Source organism: Staurois parvus, unplaced genomic scaffold (assembly GCF_062004578.1).
Source record: "Staurois parvus isolate SC_StPar_1 unplaced genomic scaffold, SC_StPar_1.0 ptg000568l, whole genome shotgun sequence".
NCBI lineage: Eukaryota > Metazoa > Chordata > Amphibia > Anura > Ranidae > Staurois > Staurois parvus.
In genome coordinates this window covers 809,579-831,439 of record NW_028318364.1, presented here as the reverse complement: position 1 = coordinate 831,439, position 21,861 = coordinate 809,579, and the positions used below count along the sequence as shown (strand labels likewise).

The 21,861-nt window shown below is 44.1% G+C and overlaps 1 protein-coding gene across 1 annotated transcript in view; it reads right to left on the bottom strand.

The window, feature by feature from the left end:
- The window catches only part of EIF2AK4 (eukaryotic translation initiation factor 2 alpha kinase 4), an 87,429-nt gene that overhangs the window by 56,394 nt on the left and 9,174 nt on the right, over positions 1–21,861 (bottom strand). Inside the window, exons 3-6 of the mRNA XM_089691663.1 lie at positions 14,186–14,288; positions 9,191–9,364; positions 2,404–2,484; positions 2,119–2,264 (exon numbers count right to left, since the gene is read on the bottom strand). Coding sequence (XP_089547789.1) covers positions 2,119–2,264; positions 2,404–2,484; positions 9,191–9,364; positions 14,186–14,288 — 504 coding nt within the window. The remainder of the gene's footprint in view (positions 1–2,118; positions 2,265–2,403; positions 2,485–9,190; positions 9,365–14,185; positions 14,289–21,861) is intronic.

Sequence of the window (21,861 nt, the reverse complement as noted above, 5' to 3'; positions counted from 1 at the left end):
TACACATATCCCAGCATTTAACGCCTGGAAAGCTTCAACATAGAAAGATTTGTCAATACTCCTGAACAATCCTAGGAGAGCCTGCTTCACTTTCTCATCATTGTGTTCACCATTCCTACAGACAGATTCATCTCTTGTGCCATTTCACAACAGGTTACACATAGATTATCCAGGATCAGGCATTCCACATGCGGAGTAGTCACAGGAATGACTGCTGTGGGCCGGGAACCACCACAGCCAGGATTGTCATTGACGGACGTACAGCCATCTTTGAAACGTTTACACCATTCAAATGTCTTACTGCAGGTAAGTGTCTCATCACTGCACTGTGCTTCTCTTCTGTAGATATCCGTGGGTTTTACTCCTTCGTTAACAAGAAACTTCATCACCACATGCTGTTCCATGCACACACTTAATACTTTTGTCTGCCATCCTGATTAACAGACTCTGGACTGGCCCGCAACATGTGCACTGCTTATTAATAATAGAACACACTTGCCACATACTGCATGTTGTACTGCCATGCTAGCATCCCTGTTTATACCTGTAAAATTAAAAGTCCCGGTTTAATTTGAATGCCCCTCGTACTATTCATTGTCATGTTTTTCTTCTCTCAAGTTATGATCTAGGGTTCCTATCACATATGCATACATACTAGGATAAATGTATACAGCAGCCAATAAACCTACCAGCAGTACAAACAAGTGGAAACCACTGCAACTTATAACTAACCAAAGTTGGAGTATATATATATATATATATATATATATATATATATATATATATATATATATATATATATATATAATATAATGGAAAGATTGAGGGAAGGTATGCCTGGAGGGAGACAACTCCTCTTTAAGAGGTACAGGAATGCACTGGACACCCAGCAATAGCATAATGACATGAGGTAATCAGTGCATCCCCTCACCAATTCACAAACAGTACAAACAAATGGCAACCACCCCAACCTTTAACTAGCCTTTGCAGGAAGGAGCACATGGAGGGAACTCCCCTCACCAATTCAAGGTATCCAGTTTGTCCCTTCACCAATTTACCAAAGGCCAGATATAGGTTGGGTTGGTTGCCATCTGTGAGTACTGGACCCTAGTGCTCTAAGACCAAAGTGCTAACCACTGAGCCACTGTGCTGTCCACAGTGGCTTTAGACCTGTTCACTTGTAGTCCATTCATTCACAGAAAACTGTGAATGGATGATGCGGCTGTGTGGGCTGCTGTTCTTAAAAAGTGACAGCTTGTACAGAGAACTTCTCCCCGTACTGCTGTCACAGGGAGGAGGGGGCAGTGGACAGCGGCTACAGCATTGGGAACCTGAAAACGGGTAGAACATCTAACATGTTCCCGAAGGTGATCTTATTCTTTAAATGTAAGGAAGGCCAAAACTAAACTTGCAGAAAACAACAGTTTAATTTGTTTTCACACAAGTGTATGTAATGCAATCCTGGTTTACACCAAGAACCTTTAGCCTCTCACTTCAAGAGTTCATCAATCCCCTAAATCCTAAACTTAACCACTGACTTACACATGCATTTTCAACCGATTTGGCAGCAAACTTGACGAAGTCCAATTCCATCTCAAACTAATATTTCTGCTGTTAAAACGGTATCAAAACAATTTTGTCTTTTAAAGTAAACCTGTGATAAATCTTCGTTGGTATAGCAACAAAGAACTTCTATCATTACTCTGATATAGGACTAGCAGTATAGGGCTTGCTGAATATATTATACTGGTTGGACTCTGTCAACATGGTGCTTCATTCAGTGCAAATGTTAGGGGGGGGTGAAGAAAAAAGACCATGTAGAATGAACAGCCAGAACACAGCACGACATACTGTATGTACATACTGTTTATGCAGTGCTGCTAACAGCCACAATTCTTTGCGAAGTAATTTGTTTGTGCCCAAACAAATTAAAACAATAGCAAAGCTGGAGTTAAGCTTTAGCCACAGACTTAGAACAAGGAGGCAGCAAGTGAGTTCAGAACTTCTGATTTGCCTACTTAATATGGGTGCCTAAAGCAGAAGGTGCAGAAGACAGCCAGGCCACCAGCATTTTAAGCAGCCTCCATAATTCCACTTTAGAAGGTAAAATGTGTTTACTTTGATCTGCCAGCAGATGTTGTGCGAATTCTGTTTCCTCCATGTTCTGCTAAACTTCCATTAGTTGTCGAGGTTTTAGACCCTGCAATATTATTAGTTTTCACTGAATTTTCCTGACAAGTCAGGTTGGCACTTTCAAGTCTCTCCTGAAAAAGAAAAATATATACTGTATAATACACATTTTATATACATACACACACACTTCTTGTCCTCAATGAACAACAAAACAAGCAGCGGGAAATGTTATTCCTTCCACAGGCTATTCAAGATTTATTCATACATTACCAATTTTGCCATCTCTTTCCTCCGTTTCTCCTCCTTTTTCTCCTCTTCCCTTCTCTGGATTTCATCAAGGATTTCTTTCCTCTGACAATCAACAGATAAAAAAAAAAAATGAATATAATGTAAAACATGCTCCCTTCTATTTTCTGTGCTGTGTAGACAAGAAACTGAAAATATAAAAAGGAGCCTAATAACCTAAGAGAATACACCCCAGGAAAAGCAGAAGTCTCAGAGCTGAACATTCTCAGAGGATGAAGTGATTGGCCAGTTTGGATTCCTTAATAGAACCACTTTGGTCTCCTCCTCACCTCCCCAAAGAACAAGCTGGTTTCCAGAGTGCTGCCCCCCCCTCTACAGACAAGACATGCACATTTACTCAGTAAAAGCTTGTAAGCCTGTGGTCTTCATGTTAACCCATCCAAATCCTCTGCTATGAATGTCAACCTCTACAACTCAGACACTGATTCAGGCCCATTTCCCATTCCAATAGACTCGTGTCTTTCCATATTTAGACATTTCTCTTACACCTTCAAATGATACTATCAGACCAATATCCCTCCCTTGATTCGACACCTTAGGGGTCTGTTATCCACCTGGGGTCATATGTCTCTCTCATGGTTTGGTCGAACGCATGCCATCAAGATGACTTATCTACCTAAACTGCTTTACCCCTTCCACGTTCTCCCCATTCACATAGCCCCGCACATACTATGTATCCTGCAACAAGAAAGTTTGGCCTTCAATTAGGAATCAAAATGTCCACAGCTAGCTCGACACCTACTCTATCGTCCTTAAATCCGTGGGGGTCTTGGGTCCATCACGTTCTGCACTGCTATGCTGCAGCCCAAATAATGCCATTGACCCAATATTTCACAGGGAATGTCTTATCACTCTGGGCTATGTTGGATCCCTCCGTCTTCACGGCCTAAACCACTTAACCCAGGTCTGTCCCATAAACTAGGAGTCTGGGACACTTGCAAATACTGCAAATGACATCACCGACAGAGGGACATTTTTCCTTCCAATGACATCACCGACAGAGGGACATTTTTCCTTCAAATGACACCACCGACAGAGGGACATTTTTCCTTCCAATGACACCAACGACAGAGGGACATTTTTCCTTCCAATGACACCACCGACAGAGGGACATTTTTTCTTCTAATGACACCACTGACAGAGGGACATTTTTCCTTCCAATGACACCACTGACAGAGGGACATTTTTCCTTCCAATGACACCACCGACAGAGGGACATTTTTTCTTCCAATGACACCACTGACAGAGGGACATTTTTCCTTCCAATGACACCACTGACAGGGACATTTTTCCTTCCAATAAAACCACCGACAGAGGGACATTTTTTCTTCCAATGACACCACCGACAGAGGGACATTTTTCCTTCAAATGACATCACCGACAGAGGGACATTTTTCCTTCCAATGACACCACCGACAGAGGGACATTTTTTCTTCCAATGACACCACTGACAGAGGGACATTTTTCCTTCCAATGACACCACTGACAGAGGGACATTTTTCCTTCCAATGACATCACCGACAGAGGGATATTTTTCCTTCCAATGACATCACCGACAGAGGGACATTTTTCCTTCAAATGACACCACCGACAGAGGGACATTTTTCCTTCCAATGACACCACCGACAGAGGGACATTTTTCCTTCCAATGACACCACCGACAGAGGGACATTTTTCCTTCCAATGACACCACCGACAGAGGGACATTTTTCCTTCCAATGACATCACCGACAGAGGGACTTTTTTTTTCTCCACCACTGTTAACCCCATGTTTGTGCTTCAGTTTGCTGCAGTGTACCATAACAATTGGTACTATTTCAGTGCATAGCACAAACATTACATACATTTCATATTCCAGCTTGTTCTGGACAAGGTAGGTACTGGTTTTCTCTGGTGTTCAATCACCAATAGGACCACATGGTAACATTTCCTTTTTTTCTCCCCTATTTTGTTTTAAAGCAAATGGCCAATACATCATTTTCTTTCTTGTTTTTGTAATGATTACTTCTTTACATATTTATGTGTACTTTTATGCATTTTTGGGAAAATTAAAATGAAATGAATTTGTTGACCTTTTGTGTTTTAATCAAAGAGTTCACAAACCCGAGAGAGGCCGTTGTGTTACCTAATGTATTTTTAGAGTCTGTAAGCTCAGTTCTTTGGGCATATGCAATTTTAATGAGTGGCGTGTTGGGTATCTTTTTACTCTGAGTAAAATCATTTTTCATATTTTACCAAACAATGGGTGTTTGTGTGCACTAAAATTCATTAAACTGTATTTTAAAAAACAATTGCTTTTGAAAAATTGCTGCGCAAATACTGTGTGACATAAAAACCTGCAAACCCAACATTTTATTCTCTAGGGCCTCTGCTAATATATGATGTTTGGGGGTTATAAGTAATTTTCTGTCAAAAATGTTTTTTTTTTGTAGGAGAGAAATGTCAGAATTGGCCCGGTAGGGAAGTAGTTTTAATTAGAGCAGGTGGCTGACAAAGGATGAGATGGCTGAACTATTTGTATTCAGATAAGTGTCAGTGTGTCAATGCTATCATGGCTGCCATAGGCAGGGACTGATCTCATTACATCTTAACATGATTCTGCTGTGTGTTATCTTGATTTTATTGTGGGCTTGTGTTCTAACAGACCGCCCAGCTGGAAAACTTCCATGTGTCTTTTGTGTGAAAGGTGAGTATACAAGGATTCAGGTGAGTATAGCAAGTCTGATGTCCCCTCATTTGCCACTAGTTCAATTGTTTGATTGTCCTTTATTCCCCCCAGGGGCTACAGATAAACATACATTTCAGTGGTGGATAACTCATGGTTTTGTGACGGTGCACTCCATGCTGACCATAACTGGGCTTCGGACCTTCGCACAAACTGTAGCTGCTGACTTTTAAATACAGCCACTTACCTGTCCCTTGGTCCAGCGGTGTCCTCACCACCCCTGGTTTCACCGGCCGTCTTCTCTCCCTGGTGCCAGCATCTTAATGTGGGCACCCAGCTGTGACAGCCTGCGGCTTCGCAGCCGGGTGCCCACTGAGCATGCGTGAGAAGTGCTGCGCTTTGTGAATGGCCCGTAGTCTTCTGGGACCTGTCACATGTCCCAGAATACTACGGGATGGGGGGGGGGGGGGTGTTGGTTGGACAACTTCCGCTTCTGATAGTAGCTTAGGTGATCGCAGCGGAAGTTGGAGCATGTACCTGTCGCATTCGGGTACCCGCTCCCCAAAGGTGCCAATCCTTAATGGCGAGCAGGGGACAAAGCATTAAAGCGGAACGTCCCCTTTTGAGTGGAGCTCCGCTTTAACGCTAGAAGACTGGTTGCCGATTTGGCAAGCTATTTCCAAATGCTCTCGGAAAACATGAAAGCTTTGGAGATCTCATATAAAGTTCTCTCTAGATGGTATTTTACGCCAGCGTAAATAGCCAAGTATGTGCCTCACTACAACTCACTATGTTTTAGGGGCTGCAAGGCTGAGGGGACAATGTTCCACGTTTAGTGGTCTTGCATTGCAGCCCATCGCCTGTGGACCAGAGTGAATAATCTGATTCTTTAAGTTACACAACTTAACATCTGAAAGAACCCAGGGGAAGCCCTTCTTCAGAGGAGACTTAACGAGGTACCACGACAACTCCGTGCTCTCATCTCTTTCTTCTTTATGGCAACGAAGCAGACAACAGCATATGTGTGGAAGTCTCCTACTATGAACTGTGAAGAAATTAAATCTAAAATTCAAGGATTCTTTATTAAACTAGAAATTAACAGTGGTACTAGAAGACAAACACGACAAAACACGGCAGCCATGACTTGACTGACTGGTCTCTCGATTGACCATGAGGTTGATATGCCTTTGACCTGGCAATCCAATACCCCCAACCCAGGGCAACCCCGTGATGGAGATTCCATGATATCTCACTTTGTCCCCTCTCTTCTCTTTCTCTTCTCCCCTACCTCTCCCCCCTCTTTTTTTTTCCCCAAAATTGAGTGCGTTTCCCCTAGGCTAGGTCACCAATATGAACACATTAGGTGACCTTTCCACTCAATATTTTTTCACTCATGGTTGCACTTAGCTGTAAGGACTAGAGGCTAGATTTCACAACTCCTGTACGGTCTTCTCTTACGAGCTAATAGGGATCTCCACTATAATCAGTTGAATAACATAACTACACTGCTCAAACAAATCAAAGGAACACTTTTTAATCAGAGTATAGCATCAAGTCAGTTAAACTCCTGGGATATTGATCTGGTCAGTTAAGTAGAAGAGGTTGTTAATCAGTTTCAGCTGCTTTGGAGTTATTGAAATTAACAACTGGTGCACTAGATGGGCAACCATCAGATGACCCCCAAAACAGGAATGGTTTTACAGGTGGAGGCCACAGACATTTTTTTCTCTACTCATCTTTTCTGTCTGTTTTTCACTAGTTTTGCATTTGGCTAGGGTCAGTCTCACTACTGGTAGCATTTGGCGATACCTGGAACCTACAGAAGTTGCATAGGCAGTCCAAATCCTCCAGGATGGCACATCAAAACGTACCATTGCCAGAAGGTTTTCTGTGTCTCCCACCACAGTCTCAAGAGCATGGAGGAGATTCCAGGAGACAGGAAGTTACTCTAGGAGAGCTGGACTGGGCCTTAGAAGGTCCTTAACCCATCAGCAGGACCGGTATCTGCTCCTTTGTGAAAGAAGGAACAGGTGGAGCACTGCTAGAGTCCTACAAAATTACCTCCAACAGGCCACTGGTGGGAATGTCTCTGACCAAACAATCAGAAACATACTTCATGAGGGTGGCCTGAGGGTCCGACGTCCTCTAGTGGGCTCTGTGCTCACTGTCCAGCACCATAGAGCTCGATTGGCATTTGTCACTGAACACCAGAATTGGCAGGTCCGCCACTGGTGCCCTGCGCTTTTCACAGATGAGAGCAGGTTCACCCTGAACACATGTGACAGATGCGAAAGGGTCTGGAGAAGCCGTGCAGACCGTTATGCAGCCTATAACATTATTAAGGATGACCGTTTTGGTGGTGGAACAGTGATGGTCTGGGAAGCATATCCATGGAGGGACGCACAGACCTCTACAGGCTAGACAATGGCACCCTGCCTGTCATTAGATATCAGGATGAAATTCTTGGACCCACTGTCAGACCCGGCCTCATTTGGTGAGAGTATGCAGGCAGTTCCTGGAGGATGGAGAAATGAAGCGTGAAGGATGAATGGCCCACACGCTCACCTGACCTAAATCCAATGGTGTGTCTTTGAATTCAGTGCTCTGTAGGTTGTTATTTTTCATTTCCATCAAACCATGGGGCATCCTTATGCTCCTAAAACATTACTCAAGCCATATCAGCATAGATATCCAGCATGATATTTTTCCTCTTGAGATCTGATGTGTTTTCTAAGTGTTTCTTTGAGCAGTTTACAAAGATTCCTAGGATTCTTCAACATTGTTATACATTTCAGTTATCTATACACCTCTGCATGGGTAAAAATATATCCCTCGCTCTGATTCTGCTTTTCTCCATGTTTTTTACATGTTGTAACATACGTCATCTATTCTTTAAACGTTTCAATAAAGCATTTTGGTAACAGAAAAACTTGCAAGCCTGTACAACAATCTTTTGTAAGTATAGTCAGGAGGACCTGGGGCCTATTGTTACATTAAGTAACCCTCTTAAGAGGGTTACAATTGTGACAGCAATAACTTCATCATCCAAGTACAGTAGGTAAATGGTGAACAAACAACAATCTAGAAACAAAATTGAAGTGCAATTTACAGTCAGGTCCATAAATATTGGGACATCGACACAATTCTAACATTTTTGGCTCTATACACCCCCAGAATGGATTTGAAATGAAATGAATAAGTAGTTTACATCCTGATTTGGATGTAAATACCCTCAAATTAAAGCTGACAGTCTGCAGTTAAAGCACATCTTGTTCGTTTCATTTCAAATCCATTGTGGTGGTGTACAGAGCCAAAAATGTTAGAATTGTGTCGATGTACCAATATTTATGGACCTGACTGTATTTGTTTGGCAGAAAGTGAAAGCTTTGGCTGGAGAACATGCTGCTCTAAGTATAAAACTCATATTCACTACTCACAAAAACTATAGAAGGTGTATGTAAGTAAACCTAACCCGGCCTAAAACGGTTCTATGGTAACAGTACTGCCAAAGTGAAAGAACCATTTGGCGACAGATTATTTCCTTGAATTCCAGACCCAGGTTGTACATAAACCCATAACTGTTACCCATATTGAGACTAACGTGCACCTTCCTTTTAGAAGGCCTCACCTTCTGTAATTCAATTTTCAAGCACCAGAGCACTCACTACCCACTTAAATTCTGGTATTTGATAACTGAATGACTGGGGATGGGACTTACTGCCAGAATGGATGGGTCTTAAATTTAACATGGGCAGAAATCAAGGCACTTGATCCTGGGCCTTGGATCCTACACATCACCATGTCGCTGAGCAACTAACAAAAACCTTACCAATAGCAGCCTCTATATTTCTCTTGGCATGGGTTTCCTTTACAAGGTCAGTCCAACCAAAAGCAAAATTTCAGTTTTGGTAAAAGCTGGAAAACTAATCTACCAAATGGTTTCTTGCATCTCTAAGGGACTATATAGTCTTGCATTAGAAAAGAACATGTTTGCTTCAAGAATAGGAAATATAGAAAGACACGTGAGACCTAAAAATAAGTCAATGATATTTAAAACCATTATCTGATCAAGTTCCTCCAACTTACCATCTGCTCTTCTTTCATCTGTATCTCCTGAATTTTTTTCTGTTCTTCCAATGCAATTTTCTCCTGCTGCCTCTGAAGGTTCTTCATCATCTCTTCATGAAATGATTTAGATGGTGGCTGGTTATGTTCGGTTAGAAAACACTGAACATGGTCTGCCAGCTGATAAATCATCACCTGTCCATATCAAAATGAAAGTTACTGTCGGTATACAGAACATGCATCATGAAATCCAAAGTTAAAAAGACTACCTAACTGAGCTCTCCTATGTGGACGACCATGGCTGATTGTTTTCCAAAAATGCTAACTGCCTCTTGCTTTAATACGTTGCAAGAACTTGGAACATGTATGTGGCCGGCAAAGTCAGCTTGAAGTAAGTACTCCTCAACTGTATTTTTCCCATTACAAGTTTCCATTAACACCAACACTGACATGTTACTAATTGTGGGGCTATCAGCAGTTACCTCCTTGACACATAAAGCAGAAGCCAGCACTGCAATGCTAGTGGTATTCCAAAAAAATAACAAAACTATGTCCTTGTGCTTGCCGAACAATAATGCTTGCAATAACTGCATAGGTTTGGGTAAGGAGCATTACAGTGTATGCACTAATCATCAAATCTTACGCCGTTTCAGCGACCCTTATTAAGGGCTGCTGTAACTTGTAAGGCAGAGCACTGTCCCTGCCCCCTCCTACTTGTCCTACTTGTCCTTCTTGCCCATCGCTATAATAAGCAGCCTTGGTGGCCAAGAAAAACATACGGCTAGTTGGGATCAAGTTAGGGGTGAGGTGATGGGGCACAATTCAACACCATTAGAAACTTGCAGTCAAATTAGCGCATCATTCAAGGAAGCGGGGCTGCAGAAGAATGCATCTAAAGTTTTGGAAGACTGTAGTTATTAGTAGTACTGACAGGTTTACTTGCTAGCCAACAAGCCTATATAAACATTCTGTCACCAAGTGATTATTAGAAGATCATGGCGGCAGCTGCTGTTTTTTTAGCCAGAAATCACCTGTTTTGTAAAAGTGATCCCGATGGTGTGAAAGCCCACACCCCTCTCCCACTGCTTCACACAGAGGAGACTGAGGAACATCCATTCTCCAATCTTCTCTGTGGTGAATAAACCAAGAAGCAACAAAGATTTTGTCACTTTCGGTTTCAAAGCTTTCATTCTCTGGCTGTTACAGTCAAGGAAGCAGCTAAGTAAGAACAGTCTGTGCTTGTTTTACTGCTTTGGAGGCATTCGGAGAGACATTGGAGGTCTCAGGCTACGTTCACACTAGCCTTGTGTGCAGGCGGCAGAGAGGCGTTTGAGAAGCGTTTTTACCGCTTCCCAAACGCCTCTGCCAATTCTGCACATTACAGCACATGGTGCTGTTCTAACGGGAGCGTTTGCATCGCGTCGCGGAAAAACGGACGCCTCTGGTCGAGTCAGGAGGCTTTGAAGCCTCCTATTCTCGTCTATGGTGCCGCTCCGCAAACGCCCGGCCGGCGTTTGCGACGCGGTTGCGGGGCGTTTGCGGAGTGGTAACACCACTCAAACTGCATTATAGGCGTTTGTGGGGCGTTATTAACGCTCGGCAAACGCCTAGCAACTCCGCTAAACCGCGCATGCGGCGTTTGCGGAGCGTTAAAAACGCTCCGCAAACGCCGGACCAACGCTTGCCAAACGCTATAGGGGCGTTTGGCAAGCGTTGGCAAAACAGCCTAGTGTGAACGAGCCCTAATAGTCCACTGATGTTTCCATAAAGAGTACCTGTCACCTGCCCAAAGCTATTACAAGTGGGCAGAATGAAATAAAATAATTTGTAAAAAAAAAGAATGTAAAAGTACCCATGGACCCCACGCACACAGGGAAATGCAAATGCAAACACACAATTAAGTCTGGCATTGAATGCACCACACATGTGGAGTAGCACCGCAAACATCGGAGTGAGAACATTAATTCATGATTAAAGTGGTTGTAAAGGCTCAAAGATTTTTTTAACTTCATGCATTCTATGCATGGAGGTAAAAAAAAAAAAAACCTTCTCTGTGCAGCAACCCCCCTAATACTCACCTAACCCCCCTCTCGATCCAGTGATGTGCACTGCAGTCTCCAATATCCCGGGATTCCCTCACCTCATTGACTGAGACAGCAGCGGGAGCCTATAGCTCGCACTGCTGTCAATCACAGCCAGTGAGTCAATGAGAAGAGAGAGGGGGCCACACAGACACACGGCACAGCGACTGGGGAGTATGCATGCTCAGGTGCCCCCATAGCAAGCTGCTTGCTTTGGGGGCACCCGACAGGATGGAGGCTCCAGAAGCGCCACCAGGGGACCCAAGAAGAGGAGGATCCGGGATGCTTTGTGCAAAACCACTGCACACAGCAGGTAAGCATAGACATGTTTTGTTATTATTTTAACCACTTCCCGACTGGCCGTTGTATATATTAGGTACACCTGTTCAATTGCTTGGTAACAAACTGCTAGTCAGCCAATCACATGGCAGCAACTCAATGCATTTAGGCATGCAGAACATGGTGGAGGCGATTTGCTGAAGTTCAAACCAAGCATTGAAGTGGGGAAGAAACGGGATTTAAGTGACTTTGAACATGGCATCGTTGTTAGCGCCAGATGGGCTAGTCTGACTATTTCAAAAACTGCTGATCTACTGGGACTTTCAGGCACAACCATCTCTAGGGTTTACAGGGAACAGTCCGAAAAAGAGAAAATATCCAGTGAGTGGTAGTTGTGGTGGACAAAAATGCCTTGTTGATGTCAAAGATCAGAGGGGAATGGGTATTTGATTTCAGCTGCGACATTCAGATGGTCAGTGTCAGGAATGGACTCGCCAATAGTGGTGGGACTCACCTGCCTTGTGTGTTGCAGTACCAGGGCTGGCCAGCGGGTGCTCTCAGCAACCAGAGGCTCATTCCTGCAATCAGTCAAAACACCTGAGGCTGATTGCAGGAGGTGCATATAAAGAATGACCAGGCCTGTGATCTGGGCCTTGGTGTATGTTTTCCCATGAGCCCTTGTACCTGGTATCCTGTGTTCCTGCCTCGTTGCTGACCCTGCTTGATCCTGACCTCTGCTGACCATCTCCTGTTGAACCCCTGGCTTGCCTGACCATCCTTCTGCCTGATCCCCTATACCACGGTGTCCGTGAGTTACTTAACCCGGCTTGTGACCCTGACTATTCTCTGCCTGCTCCCCCTGTACCACGCTGCCCGCACGATACCGAACCGGCTAGTCTGACCTCGCCTACTCCTGACTGTCAGCCCATCCATCCCGCTCGGATCGGGATCTGTCATCCCAACCATCCCGCTCGGATCGGGATCTGTCATCCCATCCATCCCGCTCGGATCGGGATCTGTCATCCCATCCATCCCGCTCGGATCGGGATCTGTCATCCCATCCATCCCGCTCCGATCGGGATCTGTCATCCCATCCATCCCGCTCCGATCGGGATCTGTCATGCCCTTCACAGCAGGCTCATCCCGGGCACACACCCTCAGCGGGACCCCTCTACCACCGCCGGGGGTGCCCAGGGGCGCGACCTGGTTCCAGTCTTGCACCAAGTCCATCCCCACCATCAGGGGCTCTGGTGAAAAGGCAGACTGGGACTTAGACTCCGCGTCCTGGGAAACCCCGTGCTGTGGACCACTAGGGATCCCGTTAAGCGGAGCCTGACAGTACCTTGCGGCCTGCCTGACCATTCCACCTCTCCAGCCCTGACTACGCCTGTGTTCTTGAAGCCTGCTACTTCCCTGTGTCAGTCCACACATTTCTGGTCACACCCGGATCCCTAACAGTCAGGATATGGCATAAACAACATGAAAGCATGGATCCATCCTGCCTTGTATCAACAGTTCAGGCTGGTGTTGGTGTGGATGATATCTTCTTGGCACTAGCAAGGTGTAAAGTGGCCAGTGAATATATTTACTGAGAAAAATGGTGACAATACATTTTTTGCCCGCTGTATAAACTATATAAATGAGTCAAAACAACAATAGTAGGCAGAGAATACTGCTGGAGAACAAGTACTGTACGTTATTTAAGATATAAATTATATAAAACATGAAGTTGCACCAAGTAAATAGATATCCAATTATATAAATTTAATTTGTGTACAGTGTTGCATGACCGCACAACTGTCAGCTAAAGCAGAGCATTGCTGTATAGCAAAAAATGGCCTAGTCAAGAAGGGGGAGGTAAATCTTCTGGAGGGCAAGTGGTTAAACAGCCTCATGACTAGTATGCCTTTGATTAGGATTTTCTGTTTTACAATTAACCACAGCACTATGACACATAGCAATAGTCTGGCTGTCTCTGCTCCATGAAAGAGGAAAACATTTTTATGACAAAAGGTACATTTAGACATGTTACAAGTGCTAGGAGATGATGTGGTTGACCTCTAGCTTCTTCACTCTGTCTGTGGCTTTAACAATATGTTCAGAGCAAGTGTACAGTACAGTACACAATGCCACAATCAAGTTGGATTTACAGGAACAGAGGCCTGGCATGTCTGGCACAGTCAATCAAGCTGGCGTGAAGAAGTAGCAAAAAGGACCTTATTATGCACATTTAAAAATGGTAATGTTGAACACACTCAGGGCAAAAATAAAAAAAATCATAGTTCTGACTGTAATAAACAGCAGAATCTGGGTATCATGGACTACTGAACATCACTGGGCTTTGAGCCATTGCTAAATACAGCCTTCATACATAATAGTTTACCAAACCAAAGACTTATGATTTAAAACATTTTAGCGTAGGTTAATAAATGAAAACACGCATTGGATTTGGAAAACTATTATGTATGAAGGCTGTTTTTAGCAATGGGTAAAAGCCCAGAGATGTGTGGTAGTCCGTAATAAACAGATTTCTGCTGAGGTATGGTGCTGCATGTGCAAGAGAGACAATTTCTAATGTCCTCCAATAAGATATGTAGACATTATTATACAGGACATAGACAAGATCGGACATTGCTCTCAAGATAAACAGTATTACCTCCCCGCAAAGCTGTGTGGCCAGCTCCTCTAAACTAGATATCAGAGAACTGACATTTTCATTCGATAAACCCTTCACATTTTTCAGTTTTATTTCGGGTGACCTATGACACACAAAAGAGAAAGAAAAATACAAAATAAACAACTTACAATTCTTTAAACACACAAAGAAAAAAATCTATTAAAAAAACATCTGCAAAACATTTCCAAGAAGCTAACAGAGCCTTTTATTAATTGTAAAGCACAACTAGATTCCACTGTGTGCAGGAAAGCTTTTTGGAGTGATTTGCAAATATGCACAACATATTTTCACAATTATAGCTACAGCCTGAGTATAAAAGCCTGTACCGTGGCAGCATGTTATAGCGTAGAACCGCTGCGCTCTGTGCAGAAACAGTCATCTCTCTGCAAAGGTTAAAGTGTATGTTACCCAATCATTTCATATTATTGTGTCTGTTGTACCATGTATTTGGATTAAACAATATCATTTCCCCTTTGCATTGCTTCCTTTGTGTAAAATACCTGGTTATCCTACCAGTCCCAATGCTTTCCCATTTCAAAATGACCACAATAGGCAACATGGTAAGTTTTCTGGCTGTGCTGGGATCACAGCCTGTCTGTCCTCCAATGGCCGACTTGGGCTGACAAGTTCCCCTGCACAGCTCTTTACTGAGATGATCAGTCTACTGCTTTTTTCTGCATTCTTCTGCCACACCCCACTACAGTCTCCACCCCTACAAACATTTGTGAAAGAATGGGTCGCTCTCAGGAGCTCAGTGAATTCAAGCGTGGTACCGTGATAGGTTGCCACCTGTGCAATAAGTCAATCTGTGAAATTTCCTTGCTACTAAATATTCCACGGTCAGCTGTTAGTGGTATTATAATAAAGTGGAAGCAACTGGGAACAACAGCAACTCAGCCACGAAAAATGACAGCGTGGGGTCAGTGCATGCTGAAGCGCACAGTGCGCAGAAGTCGCCAACTGTCTGCAGAGTCACTAGCTAAAGACCTCCAAACTTTGTGTGGCCTTCAGATTAGCACAACAACAGTGCCTAGAGAGCTTCATGGAATGGGTTTCCATGGCCGGGCAGCTGCATCCAAGCCTTACATCACCAACTGCAATGCAAAGCGTTGGATGCAGTGGTGTAAAGCACGCCGCCACTGGACTCTAAAGCAGTGGAAACGTGTTCTCTGGAGTGACGAATCATGCTTCTCTGTCTTGCAATCTGATAGCCGTGTCTGGGTTTGGCCGTTGCCAGGAGACCAGTATTTGCCTGACTGCATTGTGCCAAGTGTAAAGTTTGGTGGAGGGGGGATTTTGGTGTGGGGTTGTTTTTCAGGGGTTGGGCTTGGCCCCTTAGTTCCAGTGAAGGGAACTCTTAATGCATCAACATACCAAGACAATTGTAGTAACAGTTTGGGGATGGCCCCTTCCTGTTCCAACATGACTGTGCACCAGTGCACAAAGCAAGGTCCATAAAGACATGGATGAGTGAGTTTGGGGTGGAGGAACTTGACTGACCTACATAGAGTCCTGACCTCAACCAGATAAAACACCTTTGGGATGAATTAGAGCGGAGAATGCGAGCCAGGCCTTCTTGTCCAACATCAGTGCCTGACCTCACGAATTTGCTTCTGGAAAAATGGTCAAACATTCCATACACACACTCCTAAACCTTGTGGACAGCCTTCCCAGATAAGTTGAAGCTGTTATAGCTGCAAAGGGTGGGCCAACTCAATACTGAATCCTACGGACTAAGACTGGGAGGCCATTAAAGTTCATGTGCGTGTAAAGGCAGGCATCCCAATACTTTTGGCAATGTTTTGTGTGGTATGATGGGGACTCTGAAGGATAGTACCAGCTGGAACAGAAAGCGAGGCGCCCACAGGCTGTTGGGGCCCGGGATTAATTACCCCGGCTAAACCGGAGGGGCCCAGTTCCTCCTGTTCTGAATGGGTCTACCTTGTCTGGCCAGGGAGGCAGAGAGTTGCCCCCAGGGGTGCTCTTAGTAACACATGGGGGTGGGCCACGAGTGAAAAGTGCACATGGTCACTGTTCTAAACCAGTGCAAGGGCAGTCCAGGGCAATTTTTTTGCTATGGGCCTCAGGGCCTAGCCAGTGCACAATTGCATGGCCACTTATTTATTTATTTTTCTCCACTGTTTGTCACCTTTGTGTGTGTTTTTTTTTTCCCTCGCTGGATGGAGGGTGTGGCTCCTCAGGCCTGCCCTGACGTCTAGGGGGAGGATGTGTGGCCCTCATGCTCCTTCCTCTTTTGATCCTTGGGGGGATCTCTCTTCAGGAGAGCCCCTCAACCAAGTACTTGTTGGTCGGCTTCGGCTGATCACAAGGAAAGGGGTCTGCCAGGCCTTTTGGCTAGGTGGACCATGTTGGAAACCTTTGTCCCTGTCAGGAGCCTTGCGCCTTGAGGGATCAGGGTAGGGATCCTACCCCTTCAGGGGGTGGTCTAAAAGCACACCCCTAAGCGCACTTTTTTGTGTTGGTGTTTTTTGCACTTGTACTTTTTTTCTCTACACTTATCGGGTTTTTGTTTTTGAGCACCTCCGTGGATTTAAAAAAAAAAAAAAAGAGCAACCAAAATCAATAGCAGCCCCTACGTTTCTTTTATGGCAGTTGTACTTTAACCAGTTCTGCTCTCACACTTTTAAATCCTCTACGGACCAGATTTATGTTTACATTTCTGCTATGGGCCTGTTACATTACTTAGTACAGGGGTGGGCAATCTTTCAGAGGCTGAGATCTACCTGAACAACATGAAGGAAATCAAAGATCCCTGGGGAAGGGATGCCCTTTCAAAAAACAAAAAACCACTATTAACCCCCGATATAAAGACGACATGAAGAACAGTGTTCTCTGCCCCCTTCACATCACCCCACACAGTAATGTCTTCTGCCCCCCTTCACCTCCCCAGCAGTGTCCTCTTCACATCACCCCTCTCCCATTAACGACTGTACTGTACTGTCCTCTGTCCATCATAGCAGTGTCCTCTGCTCCCTAGGATTGTCCTGTGCCCTCCCCCCAAAGAAGTGTACTCTGTCCTTTGCCCCTTCACATCATTACATACACACACACACACCAATGTGTAAGTAGCACTCTCCTACCTTACACAGTTGTACGCAAATCAGATGGAGGGCAGGAGCTGCCACAGTTAACTTTTCCTATTAACAAGCTGGTGATTGGCTGCTAGGTCTGCCCAACATCCTAGCAACCAATCACTTGCTTGTTAACTGAAGCAGCTCCCGCTCTCACCCTCTAGCCAGTACTTTTCTGTCTCCTGCTCTCCGCTCTGCAGTGAAGATGAGAGCGACAGAGGCTGGGGGGAAAAACCGGCAAAGAAGAACCACGTTCATGACCTACCCTTCGGCTGCTCGCGGTCGATGGATAGATCGTGATAGACGGCTTGCAAACCCCCGACTTAATATGACCAAGGCATACATTTTGTTTTTTATGACAAACAATACTTTTTTGTTACATTGTCTTGGAAATATTATTTTATTGTTTATGCAATCGACAGACAAAAAAAAAAGAAACACAATTTTTTCTACTTTGATCAGTGCTAGTTTAAATAAATTGATTATTACTGTAGATAAAAAGAATAAATTGTATCCTATAATTTGTCCTGTTTAAAATTTTTATTTTGGTACAAAGCATTTCAAAGTTATTTACAAATGACTGACAGCAAAGATTAAGGGGGCGTGGTCTGGTCCCACTCTATAATGGCCACTTGCTAGAGGAGCTCCTGCTCACAGGAGGTCCCTGTCTGAGTAAAAAGCAGAAGGAGATCACACGGTGAGATGGGGAAATCAGCGGGGAGTGTTTCCTCCACCCATTCCCATTCACCGCTAGATCTGGGCACACAGCTGAGCCGCAATATTCCCGAGTTATTCCAGACCCAGCCAAGAGACAAGTATGGACGAACGCTATGTCTTTCATAAAGGTTCCCTACAAGGACGACAGATCACATTTCTAATATTTATAGCCCAAATGTCACCCAGGTAAGCTTCTCCAGCTTTTAGCCGGCTTTCATTCTGGTATGCTAATTCTAGGCGGAGACTTTAATTTAGCCCTCAATCCACTCTTAGACACTTCATCGGGCAAATCATCCTTGACGTACAAAGCTCTGCGTCCAATTAAATTGCAATTGCAGAATCTCCTCGTACATCAGGCCTTGAAATTTCCACTCGCCTGATCGCCAATGGCGAGTGGAAATTTTGGTGGGGGCGAGTGTGTACCCCAGGGCCATCTTGCTGAGCAGGCTCGAAGCTCAGGCCAGATCTGTCATTGGGACTGGGAGCCATCACACTGCTCAATAGCTAAGCGCAGTGAAAGCAAAGGAAGGAGTGTGTGCTGTGCTCTCTGCCTCCTCCTAGAGTGCAGTACCCGGATCTGTGAGTGAACAACGAAGAACTGCAACTTTTTATAGGGGGGGGGGGGTGTGTGTGTGCGCGCACACGCCTACCTGATTTCAGCTCACTATGGTCACGTGATCCTCTATGTCAGCCAGTGGTGGCTTCAGGGGAGAGGAGAGAGCACTTAACAGCGTGCGTGCGTCTGTGTATGCATGTACATGTGTCTGTGTGTATGTACATGTATGTATCTGTACATGTGTCTGCGTGTATGTACATGTATGTGTGTGTCTGTATGTACGTGTGTTTGTGTGTATGTACGTACATGTATCTGTGTATGTATGTACATGTCTGTGCATGTGTATTTCTTTGTATGTACATGTATCTGTGTGTATGCGTGTCTGTACATGCCTGTGTGTCTATGCATGTGGCTGTATGTGTGTGTACATTGTGCGTGTGTGTACATGTTTCTGTGTGTGTGTACATGTCTGTGTGTGTGTACATGTATGTACATGTCTGCGTGTGTGTACAGGTGTCTCTGTTTGTGTGAGTTTGTTGGTGGCGAGTAACTCTTAAGGCCTGGCTAGTAGCTCAGTACTTGACATTTTAAGCCCTGTCCTACATGACACGTTTAGGACGTTAAACCTGACAGTTAAGAATTACACCTTTTTCTCTGCACCCCACAATAGATACTCACATATTGACTACCTCTTTATATCTCAAAAATATCTCCCTTCCTCCGCAATGCAACAATAGAACCCATGTTTCTTTCCGACCACCACCCTGTCTCGTTCACCGTGACTTTCTCCAAATCTCTGCTTTACACGAAAATCTGGAGACTCAACTCTTCCCTTCTCACTGATAAATGCCAACTGGATGAACTTCCTTCCTGTATCCGTACCTTCTTTACAGAAAATGACACACCAAACGTTACACCCATGACACAATGGGAGGTCCACAAATGTGTTATCAGAGGTACTCTACTGGCAATGTCTGAGGCAATTAAAAAAAACGGCGTCAAGCTAAGACCTTAAAACCTATCAACCGCATAAAACTACTCGAATCGACACAAACAATCATGTGCACAGCTAACACTCCATGACCTCACCCAAGCTAGATCACTTTTGTTAGAAGAACTAGGCCATAAATTGAAACGCAAATTTGTCCTATCCAAAAAACTCTTCTGTACACAAGGCAACAAAAGCAGTAGATATCTGGCTAGAGCCCTTCAATCCCAGAAGGCAGACCTAACGATACACCATATCCGAGACGCTCAAGGTACAGTCTTTTCCAAAACAGAAGATATAGCAGCCCAGTTTGAGAGTTACAATTCAGGTTTATATAACGTACCTTCTCAGACACCTACGAATGCAGCATGGCATACTAGAAAGCCCTTGAGATTTTCTGCAACAATATTGTTCAAAACATATCTCAGATTCGTTGGCTACTGAGTTAGAAAACCTTTATCTGGAGATGAATTGCGACTAGCGATTACACAACTTAAATCTGGAAAGAGCCCAGACCCTGAAGGGTTTACAGCGGTGTATTATAAAACTTCCCCCGCTACTCGCAGGTCCGTATTTAAAAGCTTTCAATTCCCAAATGTCTCCAGCTCCCCAAACTACGAACATATTAGAGGCTAACATCACGGTCATCCCCAAAGATGGCAAAGACGCCACATCGGTTATCAACTACCACCCTATCTCTCTACTAAATGTAGACTTGAAAATAATTGCTAAGATACTAGCTAATCGCCTTCTCCATCTCAAACACTTTAAGCTCTAAGGGCCAAGTGGCTTACCTCCAATTCTACAAAGTATTCATGGTTCTTTTTATCCCTTGACGCAGAGAAGGCATTCGACAGGGAGGCCTGGGATTATATGGAAGCAGTCCTTCAATCTATAGGATTACGTACCAATACACTACACCTACTGCAAAAATCCAAGAATCCGTGTCAATGGTCACCTGTCAAATGCCTTCTCTGTCCACAACAGAACGCGTTAGGGAAGTGATATAAAATAGAGTCAGTCATGGCCAAAAATATTGGCACCCCTGCATTTCTGTCAGATAATGCACTTTGCCCAAAAAATTGTTGCAACTGCAAATATTTAGGCTCTCTCATGTTTATTTCTTTTGTTTGTATTAGTATGACACAAAAAAGTGGAGAAACAAAAAATCCATACTTGATACATTCCACCCAAAACTCCAAAATGGACTGGACAAAATTATCGGCACTTTCAATTTAATATTTGGCAGCACACTCTTTGGAAAAAATAACTGAAATCAATCACTTCCTGTAAACATCAATGAGTTTCCTACACCTCTCTACTGGAATTTTGGACCACTCTTCTTTTGCCAACTGCTCCAGGTCTCTCAGATTGGAAGGGTTCCTGTTCCCAACTGCTGTTTGGAGATTTCTCCACAAGTGCTCTATGGGATTGAGATCCAAACTCATTGCTGACCAGTTCAGTACTCTAACGCTTTGTCTTAAACCATTTTTGGGTGCTTTTTGACGTGTTTTGTGGGTGAATGTCGTGCTGTAAGACCCATGACCTCTGGCGGACGCCCAACTTTTGGACATTGGGCCCTACACTGCACCCCAGAATTCTTGGGTAATCTTCAGATTTCATAATGACAAGCATATGCTTAAGACATCCAGTGCCTGAAGCAGCAAAGCAACCCAAAAACATCAGTAAACCTCCACCATTTTTACTGTAGGGACTATATCCTATTCTTTAAAGGCTTTGTTTCTTTTTATGAAAACAGTAGAATGATGGACTTTACCAAAAAGCTTTAATTTTGTTGCACCTGTCCACAGCACATTCTTCCAAAAGGATTTTGCCTTCTTCTGGTAAGTTTTGGCAAACTCCAATTTGGCTTTTTATATTTCTGTGTCAGCAGTGGGGTCCTCTTGGGTCTCCTACCATAGCATCACTATTCATTCAGATGGCGACATATATTGCAAGCTGAAACAGTTGTACCCTGTGCTTGAAGGTCAGCTTGAATTTGTCTGGAAGTTGATCAAGGTTCTTTTCCCACCAGTCAAACAATCTTTCATTGCAATCTTTGATCAATTTTTTCTTTTTCGTCCACTTCCAGGGAGATTAGCTACAGTGCCATGGGCTGTAAACGTCTTGACAATGTTGCGCACAGTAGACACAGGAACATTAAGATCTCTGGAGATGGACTTGAATCCTTGAGATTGCCCATGCTTTTCCACAAATTTTGCTCTCAAATCTTCAGACAATTATTTGCTGCTCTTTTTCTTCTCCATGCTCCATGTGGCACACAGAGACACACAACAGAAAG